This window comes from Eublepharis macularius, chromosome 3 (assembly GCF_028583425.1).
Source record: "Eublepharis macularius isolate TG4126 chromosome 3, MPM_Emac_v1.0, whole genome shotgun sequence".
Classification (NCBI taxonomy): Eukaryota; Metazoa; Chordata; class Lepidosauria; order Squamata; family Eublepharidae; genus Eublepharis; species Eublepharis macularius.
In genome coordinates this window covers 46,639,929-46,656,779 of record NC_072792.1, presented here as the reverse complement: position 1 = coordinate 46,656,779, position 16,851 = coordinate 46,639,929, and the positions used below count along the sequence as shown (strand labels likewise).

Genomic DNA, 16,851 nt, shown 5'->3' with positions numbered 1-16,851 from the left:
CAAACCTGAGTCTCCCAGATCCTAGTCCAACACACTATCCACTATACCACACGGGCTCTCAAGCTATCGTAAAATGTGATCTTTGGTGAGGCAGTGTTCTCCCTCTAGAGCAGAGGTGAGCAGAAGATACATCATGGTCCTTAATGGAAACACTGGCCTGCTGGTTTGTGACACTGTGAGAATATTGAACAAGGAACCACTTGCGGTTCTGAAGCAAAATTTTCATAAAGACTTATCAATTCATATTGGCAAAATCTTAACAGTGGGAGATGCCACAAGGGCTTAGGACTGCTGTATTGAATTGGCTGGGGCCTAGGTGTCTCCTATGGCATTGAGACATATTCACACATTAGGGGGATGTGGTAAAAAAAAAGTGGCAAGAACCGACATATGGCCTTTGGGTTCAGCAAGTTAAATCTCTCTACCTACCTTTTTAATAATCATAGAAGCTAAAATAGTAGACTTTTTAAACCAAGGAGGTTTAAATATATTTATATAAAGACCTCTCATGACTTATCACTGCAAGATGGCTCCCTATGGGTTCTGTTTTAGTACTTGGTTCTCCTACAATATTTCCTCACTTTCTTATTTCTAATTTTCACTTCATTGCTTCACCATGTAACGATGTCTCATTTACTTTTCTTGGTTAAATTATTCCATTGCCTGATTGACCTGAGGATTAAGTATTTTTTTACTAATGTTTAATGTGGATATATTCCTTTTCTTACCTGCAAGCCACTACACCCTTTAAATTCCCAATAATTCATCACCATCTTTAATATTAATATGATCTATTTATAGTCAGTGACAGCCCCTCTCTTTTGTCATCCATTTGTGATTATAAAAAGGCAAATTCTGCCTAAAGTCATATGTTGTACTGAAGAAATGTATAAAATCAAGTTGATATCATGATTCCACTGTAAACATGTGCCTTTGTATAAATTGTTATGCTCTGTGAATAGCTCTGCAAATTAGGTAAATCTTAACTGTTAAAGAGGTACTGAATATATATAAATAATTTTGCTTCCTCAATTTAAATACACATTCATAGACTACAGGCATTTAAATAATAATAAAGAAAAAAACCCAGGAATAAAATAAGCCCTTCCATGCTCTTCATCATGGAATAGGAAATACAGAAAGATTTAGTGCAAACAGAGCCCAGACTTATTCCCTAAAGAAGTAAGAATAAAGGCCACATTCTTCCAAGGGGGGGGGGGCTTCAGCCAAATTACAAATGAAAAACGTAGCCCCTTGATAAATTTTCTTCTGACACACACTCCGTAATATCAGCTCCATAACAGAAAACAAATAAGCAATGATATCTAAATCTCATTTGATAAACACTGGGCCTATGCTATTCTCTCTTAGAAATTAAATCTGTCAAGAAAGTTAACTTAACAGCACATTATAAAACAATAGCTTACAAGCTTCGACAGTTTTGTCATCATAACGACAAGGACCTGCAGCCTCTACAACGAAGTTCATGCTTGCTTTGCAAGCCAAAAAGGAAACAGAACATTACCTTAAAGAAACACATTTATTCCGCACACACACAAATCTTCTCTTTAAAATACTGACCATTTTCTTTCCTTTTCAGTTTCTGATGACACTTTCTGTCTAGCCCCAATATGTATATGTGTCGCTTCTTTCTGCATTAAGAATGATTGTTTGCATGGTTTCTTTATGTACTTTTATTGTGGGTATGGTTTGTATTGTTTGTATAACACAGAGACAAAACACATCCTGATCAGGAACAGGAAGCAATCTTGACCAGAAAGATTTATTTATTTATATATTTATTTATTTATATCATATTTGTATTCCACCCTCCCTGCAACTGGGATCAGGGCGGATAACAACCTTAAAATCATTTTAAAATGTTCCAGAAAGAGCATAGCCCACATATTGTCTATTCTTGGGTTCAATCATTCTAGAACCCCTTTTTCTGTAGTCCCATGACTGGCTACCTGATCCCCCACCTAGGGTTGCCAGGCATAAGTTAGCATAAGAACCACTTGTTTTTGTTGCCCTTAGAAACACTGGTCTGCATTTATTAGAAGGCCACTTTCATTTAAATAATTTTAGGGTACCTTTGCCCTTGAGGGTACCTCCTAGAGATGTGTGAAGGCCTAGACGGAAAATGTGGGGGGGGGGGGAAGAGAAAATAGCTAAAATAGTGGATTTCTCCCTGCCAATAATTTAGTTTTCTCTAACAAGAAAAACTAAATTTGGGGGTGGGTGGGTTTGAAGTAAATCAATCCATCAACTATTCAAAATTTCTGGCAATTTTTCATCTTGAGAGACACAACCACCAACAGCATCCACCCAATCACAAACTGCTAATGCATGCAGTACGCTGCAGCATCAAGTTCCAAACCTTGTGTGGAAAGCACACTGGGGGTCTAAGGGGCACAAGCAGAGCTTTGCGGAAGTATAAAAGTAAGCATGCATGCACACTCTCCTAAGGGAAGTAAAAAAACTCCAGACAAATGAGCATCCAATTGTAAGTATCACCGAAAACAAATGATTTGCTTCAATTCCTTCTGTTTCTCAGTTGTAATTTTCTCTATGCAGATGCACTACTAAAATCTCCCAACCTAGCTGATAGAGAACAGAGAAAAAGAAGGACCCATCTAAGTGTGAGTCTACTACTCAAATTGTTCTTAACAAGCTTTCCATTTAATATTTGTGCATTTTGGTTTTCTTACAAATTTGCCAACTGCTAGAAAGATCCAATAATATTAAAGCAAAGTACAAAGTGCTATGACTGCAGTCCTGAAACATGTGAATTAAAAGAATAAAGTGAAGAACAAAGAGGAAGGGATTTCAACTCCCCCAAGAGACTCTATTGTGCGTCCTTAAAGGGAACTGATCTTTCTTCTAAAATTCAAACTACATGTGACATTAAAGGTCTGAGATGTAATCTTCGGATGTATTATTGGGCTCTAAAAAGAAGCTACCAAACTCATCCTGATGTGGCATGGTATAATCTTTCTGGGGAAACAGAAGTTTGAACTCTTTCACCCCCAATGGGTAGGGCTCTTGCTGGGTGGTTTAAGTCCTGGCAGAGGTGAAAAACAACCAGAAACTAAATAGCTACCAGCATTTTTACTACCAAGACTTAACACAACCTTAAGGAGAGGAAATGTCCCAAGGGAATTGTTAACATTGTTCCCCAGCAAAACCACCTTGATCTATATATTCCACTACAGCCGCTTTAAGGGCTGGAGTTCCAGTTACAGAATTCCAGCCTCACACCCGTTAGACCATTTGAAAAGCTGGTCATCTGCAGATGACCAGCCTCTACTGCAGCCTCTACTGTCCAGTGACAAAAATGTTCTGAAACGCCTGCCACTGATAACGTGGAACACTGTGGCATGGTGAGAGTCACTTGCTCATGTGCCAGAAGCTACAGATGACTGCCACACAGGAAAGCCCACTGTTGCATAAATGGCCATTTGAATCCTCCCATTCTGATGCAAGAACAAAAGCTTCAGTTTACCTTGAGCCATAGAAACTAGCCAGGAGCTGCAAGAGGAAAAAAGACAATAGCTTTCCATTTCTTCTACTGAAATTGCTACACAATTCATCTTCAAGTCTGAGAGAAAGCAAAATGTTCACCTTCTCCCTTCTAATCAAAGCAGGCTTAATTTCTCTGGGTTTCCTGTTCTTGTGTAATGAACTTTGTTCCTTTAAAATCAGGCAAACTTTACAAATGTCATTCCCTCCCAAGATTCCATTGCGCTTCATTATTCTCTCTTAGGTTATAAAACGTGGGATGTTTACATAAGGTAGGTGTACCAAACAGCTGGCATGTTATAAAATCACACACATTTAGAATTTGGGATAGGCTGCAGATCTGAACTTAAGTACAGGATACCAATGTTTTTGTAAGTTATTACACTTGGGGCTCAGTTGCCTGGCTTCGAATTAACAAGACCAGGTTCTCAATTAAGTGGCATATGTCCTAGAACACATGCTGTCAATTTGAACTGAAGTGCCAGAAAGTGGCTTGTCAAATTAAACAAAGTTTTTCAAAGTGAGAGGCAGTTTTTCTCAAGAAGGCATACCTACTTCCCAGAAAGTCTTTCATCTGTGAAATGCTGGAAGGCATAAGGCTATCAAGTGTCCTCCCTGAGACACCCATGGACTTACCTCCTGGCCTTTAGGAAGGATGCAAGATATTTGTTCCCAACCATGAGAATCGCCTTCAAGGAGTCAGATCACCACATTCTATGCTGATAGAAAGCTACCCTTTGAAATCCTACTCAAGCTCCTCTTAAAAATGTGTTTCTCTTTTAAAACCTTATACAAACTTGTAAAATATAAAACCCACTTCCAAAACTTAGAATATTATCCTTGTGTTACTGTAACTGTCCTGATAGATAACTTTCAACAAGTTCAAAGCTATGTATTCTTCTGGACCTTTTTCAGTACCATGGACCATAATATCTTTCTCGACTGGCTGGTGAGATAGGTGTAGAAAAGCACTTTGTCTGGTCCTATGTTGGGGAAATGCAGCTTGACAGCACAGGAGTTGTACTCTAGATCCATTTTGTCCCTCATGGTTTTTAAGAAACACGTACACAAAATTGCTGGGACGGGTCACGCAGGAGCTCAGGTAAGTGCTGTCAGTACTCTGGCGCGACAACGCTCTTCTTCTCCTCAATAGAATCAGAAGCAATAGAATCAGGAGATAGCAGAAGCCCTAAACGCCCTGTTGGAAGTGGTAATTGCCTGGATGGTAACAAAAGGGCTCTGGTTCATAGTCCTACAAACCAAGAAGTTGTAGATCCAGAGGAGTTAACCATGTTAGTCTGTAGCTGCAAAATAGTAAAGAATCCAGTAGCACCTTTAAAGCTGAATGACAGCTTCTTGATTTGAGTCCAGTAGCACCTTTAAAGGTGCTACTGGACTCAAATCAAGAAGCTGTCATTCAGCCTACCAAAGATGGAGCTACCTCCCACTCCAAAAACGCTGAGAGATACTATTAAATTTCATTTTTAGCAGGTAGTACCTTTAACGAGCTCCAGCTGGTATGTTGCTTGCAGGCCTTCCAGGAAAAGATGATGCATTTTGGTGTGAATGAGGCTGCCCCACCATTTGCACACTTCAATCTTACTGAACTGCCAGAAACCAGGATAAAATAATGCAGTTTACCATCAATATGGGATCCCTTGAACTAAAATGAATACTCTGGACACTCACAGGAGTAGCCCACCTCCTGGAATGCTTCAAAGAAACAATGATGAAAGGCCCTTTGTCCTCAGCATCTGGAAGCTGCTTGTCATCCAGAAATACTTGACTCATGTTTGTTGTTAAGGCTACAGAATCCTTCTCATTATACAATCTACTCCAGTAATTCAAACATTAGCCTAGGCGAGGGGCTGTGGCTCAGTGGAAGAGCCTCTGCTTTGCACGTGCAAGGTCCTGGGTTCAATCTCGGGCATCTCCAGTTAAAAATATCAGGCAGTAGGTGATGTGAAAGACCTTTGCTTGAGAACTGCTGCCAGTCTTGAGAAGATAATGCTGTGCTTGATGGTCTGATTCAATATAAAGCAGCTTCACGTGTGTTCATGCGGAATATCATGAAGCTGCTAATCAACATTTGTGAAACCTGCTCAGACCAGCCCCCTGTTGGAATTGACCTGCTGTAACTTCTCTTCTGATGTGGCATACCCATATTTGGACTGCCACTTCAAACCTAAATGCTCATCTTTCTGTACTCACCCAAAATTCAGACTCAACAACAACAAAAAGGAATCTTCTCTCTTGATTCAGTCCTGCTCTAGATCCTAAACTCTGCATAGAACTGAGCCAATAATAGAATGTCCCCTTGAAGTTTAGCCATTTCAGATTCTTTCAGAGGAAGCAGACACAAAGGTAAGTATATGAAAGTGCTCAGTCCAAAATAATTAAACCATTTCTCTTTTATGTGTTGGCAGGTACCTGCTTATTATTTATTTATTTTATTCGATTTATACCCCGCCCTCCCCACAGATGGGCTCAGGGCAGCTAACAACATTAAAAAATACATTAAAAGTCACAAAAACATAAAATTAACAATAATTTTTAAAAAGTCATTAAAATAGTCCAGGAGCAGGCTATTTAAACAAATATTGGGAGTCCATATACGGGCATAGCAGATGGCCGAGGGCAGTCCCAGAAGAAGTGGTGGTCTTAGATGGAAGAAGGAGGACACCCGCTGGCACTCAGCCAAAGGCCCGGCGGAACATCTCCGTTTTACAGGCCCTGCCAAACTGTAACAGGTCCCGCAGGGCCTTCAAAAGAAGAGGATAAAATTCCAGACTGGAATCCCGTGCAGGAATTGACTGAATGTCTTATACGCCTAATGGGGTTTCGATCATCAAGGGCCATGTTCTACCACCGCTTCAGTTACAAAACCAAGTTGGTTGAAAGCTGACCGTCTACCACTTGTACTATTCTAAGATCCGTATCTGTCAATGCATATAAATGTCACTTAAAGGTCAGGCATATGCTTTTATTTTATCACTACATTTTTATTCTGCTTTCCTCCAAGGTGCTCAGGACAGCACACATCATTCTATACTCTTCCAATTTATACTCCCAATCACCATGTTCTTGATTTAAATGTCAAGGCCAAGAAAGAACAGGGCCCAAAGATATTTGCTGAGCCTCATAGCAGTGGAAGGATATGAACCCAGGTCTCCTCATTCCTAGCACAACACTTTAATTGCTGGTTCTCAGGACCAAACTACACGTTATAGTGGCCATTATTTTGACACACGGGTGCTGACACCATTTTACAGACGAATTTTACTATTTAAAAAATGCCACAGGGCCTGATCAGCACAGGTGGACCAGGTGATCTTGCCCCCCCTATTCCTTTACAAGAAACAGCCATGGGGGGCTGTTTCAGCATTTGAAAGGGGTGTGTGTGGGGGGGGGGAGGAACCAGGATCACCCAGCTTCCCACATCACAGGCCTAATCAGGGAAGGCCCTTGAGGTTTAAATGGTGTGTAGTTTAATAATAATATATTAATAATAACATTCGATTTATATACCGCCCTTCAGGATGATTTAACATCCACTCAAGAGTGGTTTACAAAGTATGTTATTATTATCCCCATAACAACAAACACCCTGTGAGGTGGGTGGGGCTGAGAGAGCTCCTAGAAGCTGTGACTTGACCCAAGGTCACCCAGCTGGCTTCAAGTGGAGGAGTGGAGAATCAGACCCAGTTCTCCAGATTAGAGTCCCGCGTGCTTAACCACTGCACCAAACTCGATACTCACATAACAGCAAAGACAAGTTTTCTGACCAAACTCCAGAATTTCTGCCAAATCTCTATGAAGTCTGCATTACAGTATCCTTTCCTGAAATCAATAGCTAGCTGAGTTATCCTTATTACACATAACAAGAGACAAAGTTTTCAATTAAACTGGCCACACTGTGCATAGAAGATAATATAGTTGTCTTTTACTATGACCTTGTATACCATAGCTAAATTCACTGAGTGCAAACCAAGTTTATTCTTCCAAAAATGCATCTTCTCTAACTTTGGCAGATTCTGTTTTACACACACTTGAATTCTGATAAATTACAATGGGCAGGTGAAACAAGGATATTATCTTCAAAGCCAACAAAAGAGGCCAGTTGAATTTGATACCTCACATACCCCTACAAAGCCAGACTGTAGCCTTTGATCCTTCATCTCTCGCTCTAAAAGTGAAGTAAAAGGAGCAGCTGGCAGGTTTTAATCAATACTTGGTGCTTGAGGTAGACTTAATTCAAGCCCTGAGCAAGATAAACAGGTGTTTGTCAGAAGCCTATTACTGATTAATAGTGAGGGGGTAACCACTAAGCATCTGGTCCTGTCATTCTCTAACTTCACTTGTAATTCACTGACATATGCACAGTAAAAGCACCTTGTAAACAAGGCTTTGGTTTGGTTGCCGTGAGGAATTCTATTAGAAGCCACATTCATAAAAATCTGTATCTCTGGTTAGGAATCCCTCTAAGGAAGTGATTAGGGCTATCATTTTTTCTTCCAACATGCAAAACACAGCCAGGAAACTTTTATTTTTAGACTGCACCCCAAGTTATTTTTATTCATCTACTTCATTTATAATACGCCTTTCTTGTCAAGATCCAAGGTACATATCAAACAATGGAAGCCCAACATTTTACACAAAAATGAATTTATTTAGTATGTTTTATTCCACCCACCCTCCAACGAGCTTAGGGTGCTATACACAGTTCTTTCCTCCTCCATTTTGCTCCACAACATCTGTGGTAAGGCTGAGGTCACACAACAGACTTCTTGGCTGACTGTGTACTTGAACCCAGGTCTGCCAGAACCCAGTCCAACACTCTAGCCACTACACTATTGCATCAGAAGTAGACATGGGCATGAATCGAAATATGAATCAAATTTCTTGATGAATCGGGCTGATTCGTGTTTCGCGAAACGCCTTTTGTGGAGCTGCAGTTTTCACGAAATTCATGATTTTTTGGGCCGAGTCGTTCAATTCATGAATGATTCGTGATGCTAGACAGGCTTGCGCTGATCCATTGATTCCCTAGGCAACATAGGCCCGGAATGTCTGCAGACCTTTTGTTGCCGTTGGAAACCCTAATCTTGGCCCACATAACCTTGATAGGCAGCTCTCCCTGCCAACTGGAGAGCTTCCATTCTGCCCTATACAGCAAGGAGCAAGGGGGTTAATCCCCTAGGTAACTGAGGAGATGGCCTTCTGTAGCCATAGGAACACCAATCTCATCCCTCCAAATCCTGTTAGGCAGGTCTGTCTGCCAATCAGAGACCTCCTGTTCTGTTCTATGTGAGCATTTCTTATATAAGGCACAGCTCTCTGCCTCGTGCTTTTCAGTTCCAGTAGACATAGGGAGAGGGAGGACCTGTTGCTGGGATTTGGAGTGAGAGAGTGGAATTGGGAGCTTTTGGCTGGATTTGCTGCTGCTTTAAAAGAGACTGAAAAGCCTCTTACTTATTTTCAGCTCTTGGCCTTGCAGGGAAGGTTGTTGGGTGAGGGTGCCTTCTTTCCTCCACCTCACCCAACCACAGTTTCAGGGCATTGCCTGGCTCTGGGGCCTAGCTTGACTGAGGCCTACCTTTTTTTTCTTTGCTTGTATTTTTATTTAGAGCATTTGTTCTTGCTGGATTGTTGGGTGAGGGTAGATGGAGGAGAGCCTGCTGAAGTCTCCCTGCGAGTTTGGCATCTCTAGGTATGAAGGGGGCCACACTGTGCCCTGGGTTCTGACGAATCACAAAGCTAACAAATCATTTCGCAAAATGGGACAATTTCATGAAAGTTCATGATTCGTGGAATGTGACAAAACACAAAATGCTCATTTCATTTTTTCCCATTTCGTGCCCATCTCTAATCAGAAGGTAGCCCAGAATTTTTTGGCCACTCTAAGGCATACATGCATGCTATCTTACATTTAGACAACAATTATAAATTACCTGTGGGAACTCAATTCCAAAGCATTCCAGAGTTCAATTGGGACTGGGCTCGCAGCACAGGAAGAGGGAGCTTGAGCATCCCCTTGCCCTGTTTTCTTAACCCAAAATGGTTCTGGGAAGTTCTCTTTGCCCAACTAATAGGGCTGCATGTGCAAATACTCCTAGGGGTTGATTCAGATCAGAAAAATGGCCTGGTGGGAAGGCTCAAGCTTCTTTTCCCAACACTCAGTACAGTCCGAATTGGGCCCCTGCAGTGTTTTGGAAGTGAGTTCTTATAGGAAAATTGCAGCTGATGTGTGGCTCCAAGTCCTAATGGCAGTGATGTGCTAGAAGTAACATCTAGCTCAGGCTTTATACAACATTGCAACCTATGAGAAATGAGAGATGAATTTGCATTTCTGGAATCGCAGTTCCAGAAATCTGTGGTTTCATACCTGAACCAATTACTTACAGTAATTCTTTAAGCAATTAAGTACTAAAGACAAATTAAGGTTATCAGTTGTGAAATGCAGAAGCAAGAGCTTAGTACTCAGCAGTTTACAATTATACAAGTCAATATTTATTTCTGCGTTCTGTTAGAAGCAGTCAAAAGATGCACTTCTAAAAAACTAAAATGTCAAATTTTAACCATGTAGTTTGAAAGGGGTTGATCTGCAAGCAATAAATATCTTGGCTACTGCATTTAAAATAATATCTATGCTTCCTATTCGTGCAGTATTGTTCTTTGTAGAACAGAACACAAGAATTAAATAAAATTGTTTCTTTATTAGCCAAAAAAGTGGCTGGGCTGCCATGCTGTATCCTAAAAAGATACCTTTTTTTTTTTTTTACAAAAAGGAATAGAAATAAGTATAGTCTAGTATTTTTTTTAAAAAAGTTACAGAAATAAGGGAGTATAGTTTAGCATCTTGTGCATAAAGCAAATTACACGCTATTCAAAGTTTATACTCCAGAACAGTGGTTAATGGATTGTATAGTATTTTGAAACCAAGTATGAACACAGTTGTAACCACAGACATTTCATAGAAATTGTGGAATATCAGATAACGCATATTTTCCCACAACAGCTCACTGAACTTGTTATCTGAAAAGTCCAACATATGTTAGATTCAGGATCATCTTACACATTACTATTTCCCTTCATGGAAACACACATAAACATATCCAAATTGACACAGTTTAAAAATGGATTATGAATTTTCAGTCTGAAACAGTTCTCACCAGACCAGGTGCGGCGTGGGTGTCGCCCATGCCTCTTCGACAGAGATCGCAACACTGCTGAGGAAGCATTGTGGAGAACACTGATTACTCTGCGCAGAATTCGGTAATGGTTTTCTTGTCCTTCTCTTAAATATCCACGTTGTGACATTTTGTGTCTTTTTCACTTTTTTCATATAATGGCACCTCAAATTTTCTTCCTGTTGCCTGTGCTGCTCAGAGTGTCTCAATAGCATTGAAAAAGTAGTAAAGTAAAAAGAAGCATAAAAAGTTGCATGAAATTATAAAACTGGGAGATAAATAATGGTTACTTATATTCCTCTTCCATCCAAACACAAGAAAAGGTACTTGGAGGAACTGCAGTCAGTTCTTAAGTTTGTATTAATGATTTCTCAGATGCAAAGAATGACAGTCTTGGTGAGCCTACAAAATAATATGCACCCTTAAGCACACAACTGCAGCAACAGTAGCATTTTTGATACACAGAACACTTCTCTGCTTCTTCTCAGTAGCAGTGAGTTGAGACCAGCTACACAACTCACATGCAAAAAGACAATCCTAGAGGAAGAAATGCAATTATTAAAATAGCTAAATTTGCATTCCAATTCTTGATTCAGGTTTTAAGCAAGAACTCAAAATCCCAGTTGGTTTCATTAAGGAAGTTCCATCAATTTTTACAGTGCATGTCGTCAACAGATACTTTCCCGTAACACTGGGGAATTTTTCCTTCATCTTGAAATTCCTTCTTCCATTCTTCACACATTTGCAACCTTCTTATTACCGAAGAACTCTTTTCTGCAATTGCCAAGCACTGTCCTCCTCTTCCACTGCAGTGTGGCATTTGGAGGTCCTTCTCATATATTCACAGATCAGCCGTTAGACAGGCAGAAATTTACAGCTGGCAATTGCTGTAATTGGTGTTCCATCATTTAGTCTTCCACCAAGAGGTCGGCACCCACTGAATGGCTGATTTCAACAAGGCTGAATGAAAGCAACACTAATCACACACTACACATAAATGCTGCAAGAAATTATGCATTCTTCCCATAACAAGTTTGCGCTAATTACTACTGCATCCCTATAAAACAGAAGGCATGCTGCAGCTGAGCTCTTTAGAGTCCAAATGACCTTCCCCAAAGCATTCAACACAGAAATAGCTAAAAAAACACCTCTGAGAAAAACCTAAGCCTAAAATACAAGTTACAGCGGGAAGGAAGGGAGGGGATATGGATCATGGCTGTCTTAAACCATACCAGGAAGTTCTGCACTGTCTGTTCTCATCTTATTCAGTACACTAGAGAGAGAGAGGAAACTGATTCCTTGGTTAAGTATGTTACAGTGTGTTTCATTTTGTAAACAATGGTGATATCTGCCTGATGAACTTTTAGGGAGCCATATTTTATTAAGCTCATGTTGTCAGTAAAATATCTCTAAACTGTAGATTGGCTGCTTCATACATTATGGCTTTTCCTATCATTCCATGCAAAAGAACTTTGGAAGGCCTAAATATATTATAAAGTTCCTGTGTTTTCTAGGTAGGAAAAAACATATCAAGTGCTCCTAAGTCCAGCAGATCTTGAATTCTTCAGATAATCCAATTCAGTGAGAATGCCTCTGCACCATTATTGCAAAAACCAGTGAGCTCTTGTGGGAGAGTACTGATTATCTGATACATTCGCAGTTAAATATTTTATTTCATAGAGGAATAGTTAATGCCAAGTAAAACAGCACAATCAGTTTTCTCTCTCTCAGTCAGTGAATATTAAGAACATCAGTAGTAACGCTGTTTTATCAATCTGGTTTCTTACAATAGTTAACTATACTCTTAGTTGTTAGCAGTCATAGTCTTATTAAAATTCTGTGATATCACATTACAAATGATTTTGAAATGATAATACATCAGTTAACTGGCTTCTGCGTACATTTCTGCTGCTGAAATTGTGATGGTAGATTTTAAAAAATTTCCTCAATTTCCTTATTAGACAGGATAGAAGAAAGATGTTACTTAAACCTGTCTATTGAGTATCTAGCTCCTCTGCTAAGGACTAAAGATGGGCACGAACCGAAATACAAATCAAAGTTTGTGACGAACCGCATCAGTTTGAGGTTTGCGAACCGGTGGTTCATCAGAACCCATGTCTGACGAACCGTCACGAACTTTAGGCTGGTTCGTTTGGTTCAGTTTTTGGTTCCTCACTGTAGACAGCCTGTCGCTGATCAATCAGTTTCCTAGGCAACAGGGGATGGACTTCCTGCAGACCTTCTGCTGACCCAGAAGTGGCCTTCTGCTAGCCCAGAAGTGACTTTCTGTTCACCTGGATGCAACATTTTCACGAATCACACGAATCATTTCGTGAGCCGGGGCAGGTTCATGGAAGTTTGTGGTTCATGGTTTGTGAAATGCGATGTACCACGAACTGTACGGTTCATTTTTTTTCCGGTTCGTGTCCATCTCTACTAAGGACCAACTACTACTTCCTATTGCAAATACTACCATAGTTATTTATTCTGCATTAGAGACATAAATTTCATTATAAAAAGTAATCTTTTAAACTATTGAAAATGTTATCATTTAAACATTAACTCACAATCTCTCTAACTCACGTATCCATTATCAGATTGCTACCAACTTTTAGTAAGAAAAACTAACATGCTAATGTGCTCCAGTTTCAGTCTTGTGAGCAGAGATTATGTTATGGTGAGGATTGGAAAGCACGTGTTCCACAGGCCCAGACAACCCTTTGCCAGTTTTCCAAGCCCTGGAAAATGTTTACACTTTTGCAGGAACAGATAACAGGTAAACAAATGCTTCTTGTTTAATGTTTGACATCCCTATTCGGTACAAACCCACCACATTTTTAAGATATAGGATTTTAAAAAAAGGTAACCTCTATACCCTCAGTTTATAATCTCAGCCACATCCCAGTGGAAAACAGCAAGGGGCAGAAACAAACAGCATATGTTCAGAAATTAACGAGTTACTTGAGTTGTAAGAATGCCAGATTTAAATAAATGTAAGATTTAAATAAAGACCAGGGTTCAGTTCTGGCTTTTATCAGGCAGTACCTGTTTAAACTATTTGTCTCCCTCCTGGAAAAGCATGCATTGCAATATGAGACTGGGTCTTCAGGATACGAAACACAAGTAGATCACAGTACTTGTGTACACAGTACTGCCATAGAGTTACACATAGATCACAGTACTGCCATAGAGTTACACATATGTTTAACCCCTGCAACTTCATGTGCTGCTATCTGCAAAACATTACTGGTGAAAAAGACACTCTTTCTATACAAGTAGCATTACTTGACTGATTCCAGAACATAGTTTCTAGGAACAGTAAGCACTTTGTGCATGGCCCAATTACTTAAGTTTAAAGCATAGAGAATAACAAAGATTTATTACAAAATCCATTATAGTTTCCATAACTAGCCAATCACAGTGTATTTTGGGGGAAAAGTTCAACACAATACAACTGGCAGTACATTTTATTCCATGCATTCAGAATTTCTAGTAGCAAAGAAATTTATCACAACAATGATGATGGCTGCTCACAATCAGAAGGAAACAGATGGCGTGACAACATCAGGAAAAAAAATCTAAATATTTTTCTGGCTGCTAATCTGTAATGTTCAAAAACATACGCAAGCAGGATTTCTTTTTTTGGTCTCTGCCTAACCACCACCAACAGGCTAATTAGCAGCTTGAAAAAACAGGACTATCTTACAGTGTTAATTGGAAATACAAAGTAAACTGCACCTGATCATCTTTCTTCCAAAGAGAGAAATGCCCTGGGACTTAAACCAAAGGAGAATTTTAAATAACAAGTTGTACTGCAAATACACCTTTTCATCTCCCCTAAAAAGTGGTCAGTTCCATCCCTTCCCCAAATCTTCTCTCACATGTTGTCAATGGAAGGTTTTTGAGTTTTTTTTAAAGATTCAATACAGTTTGCTGTAGATAATTTAATGAACATTAAACATCTGGAATTTTGTTTTTCTGACACATTCAAAATTTGCAAAGGTTTATTCACAAGATTTTTCCTCAGCAGAGATTAATATTATTATATTAATAATAACATTCATAATAATAATAATGTTAATAATATTAATAATTTATTTGATTTCTAGCCCACTCTCCCCACTAGTGGGGTCAGGACAGGTTACAACCATGTCATAAAATATTTAAATACATTAAATACATTAAAATCAAAGTCAGTACAAAGTAAGTACATATAAAATACCAAGATGGCGGCTCTGTCCACATCATCCCAGCCAATGAGGGAGGAGGGAGTATGAGCTGGTGCCATACTGTGACTTTGCATATAGGGGGACAGATGTTATGTAGCCCCCCCCCCCCTTACAGGAGACCAGCTGGGAGGCATTTTTATCACAATAAGACTGACTTCAACCAAACGCCTGGCAGTCGGCTATCTGATGATATGGTTCCACTGTAGAGGATAATGCTATGCTTAACCACTAGGGTGCAAATAAAATCTGTTAGACCTTATGAGGCCACAAAACAATTTTTGTGTGTGATAAAAATGTGACATACACACACCCAGTTAAAAAGTATTCAAGACAGACTTGTTTAAGCTGAGTTGCAGAGGCAAAAGCAAAAAGGAAGAACGTTTCCTAACATTATAAATTGTACTAAAAATAATTCAAAAATACATAGAATAAGTCTGCAGCCTTGACCATGCATGGATTTCCATTAATTTTTGGCAACACAAAACAAATTTCATTAGGAAGGTGATAAGTTTCAGGGAAAGCACAAGCAACCTGTGTTAGCCTATGTAGAGGAAACTATACAGGTGTGGCACATAAAAGAGTAACAAATGCAACTTAAGTAGACTCTTGCTCACCAAACCTTGTAACAATAAAGTTGTCTTTAAGGGGCCACAACACAATTATCTAGAGAATGGGACTTCATATTCCCCATCCCTAAGACAAAAGAGACTATTAGGAAAGGCAGGGAATTTTATGTATTCCCTTCCCCTTGCCTGCATGCAATGCTGTTCTAGCACTCCACTCTCAGAGAGGTGTGGATAAAGGGGATCAACTCAGATTGATGCTGCACACTATACATGCAGTGTAAAGGGGGTGGAGAAAAGCCATATGAGGCTGATGACCACCCCACCCCCCTCTTTGGCACCATTCCCCTGCTTTGGGGTGGGGGATCCCCTGCTCCCACCCTCTACCCCTGCCTCTACTCACCTGGCCAGCAGGGGAGGAAACGTGGGGGAACAGGCATCCTGTGCACACTTCCGAGGCGGTGCGACTATGTCATCTCTGGGAGTGACATCATTGCGCCACTCCTGAGAGCACTCCTGCATTTCTCAGCAGGCCGATTTTGGCCCACCAAAAGCCAAATCAGGCTTGTTTGGGACCCAAATCAGCCCACCGAGAAGTGTGTGTGCTCCCACACGTGTGATGATGTCACTTCCAAGAAGTGATGTCATTGTGCAGGTATGGGAGCCCACTTGCGCAAAGAGCACTAGGGAATGCCAACAAGGTAAGCACCAGGTGCCCCCTCCCACCAGAAGGGTAGGGGGACTTGGCATACTTATTGGCCAGCAACAAGAGAGACATCCACCTACCCTCCCTTTAATTTACAGTAAACACAAGTTGGTACCCATTTGACAGGCTAACTAGGAACATTTTCTAGCAGATTATCTCCAAATACACTGAATACTGGAGCTAGGAAATACATTAGTTCAGCTATGACTAAGTCACCAGTATCCCATTCAGTAGCAGTATGGCCTTCTCAATTTTCACACAGATCAATATTGCATACATAGATTTTTAAAATATGCCGAACGACAGCACCCATCCTTTACTTAATATTTCCATGCAACATCCATCTACGCATCGGACAACAGGAGAATAGCTCCCCGTAAGTGGCCACAGTGAAAAGTCTTCAGAGGCTGAATGGTTTTTGTTTCATCTGGCTCTTCTTGCGTCAGTAAAATAATTAGAGAAACTGAATTTTTAAAACAACTGGCTTCTATTTGCCACACCTGAATTGAAATCAAAGCAGTTTACAAACACAGGCCCATCTTTTCATTACTGTGAATTTGCCAATGCTTTTCAAGTGTCAGGACTTTTGCTCATGTTATACAATAAATTGACTGCAAATCTTCTCCCCTTTCTTCAGTTCA

General features: G+C 40.1%; 1 protein-coding gene across 3 annotated transcripts in view; it reads right to left on the bottom strand.

The window, feature by feature from the left end:
- The window catches only part of MCF2L (MCF.2 cell line derived transforming sequence like), a 107,799-nt gene extending 96,043 nt beyond the window's left edge, over window positions 1-11,756 (bottom strand). For all 3 annotated transcript variants that reach the window (XM_054973451.1, XM_054973452.1, XM_054973453.1), the window contains exon 1: window positions 10,695-11,756. In XM_054973451.1, the coding sequence (XP_054829426.1) occupies window positions 10,695-10,842 (148 nt within the window). In that variant the 5' untranslated portion in view covers window positions 10,843-11,756. The remainder of the gene's footprint in view (window positions 1-10,694) is intronic.
- Between the last annotated feature and the right edge of the window lie 5,095 nt (window positions 11,757-16,851).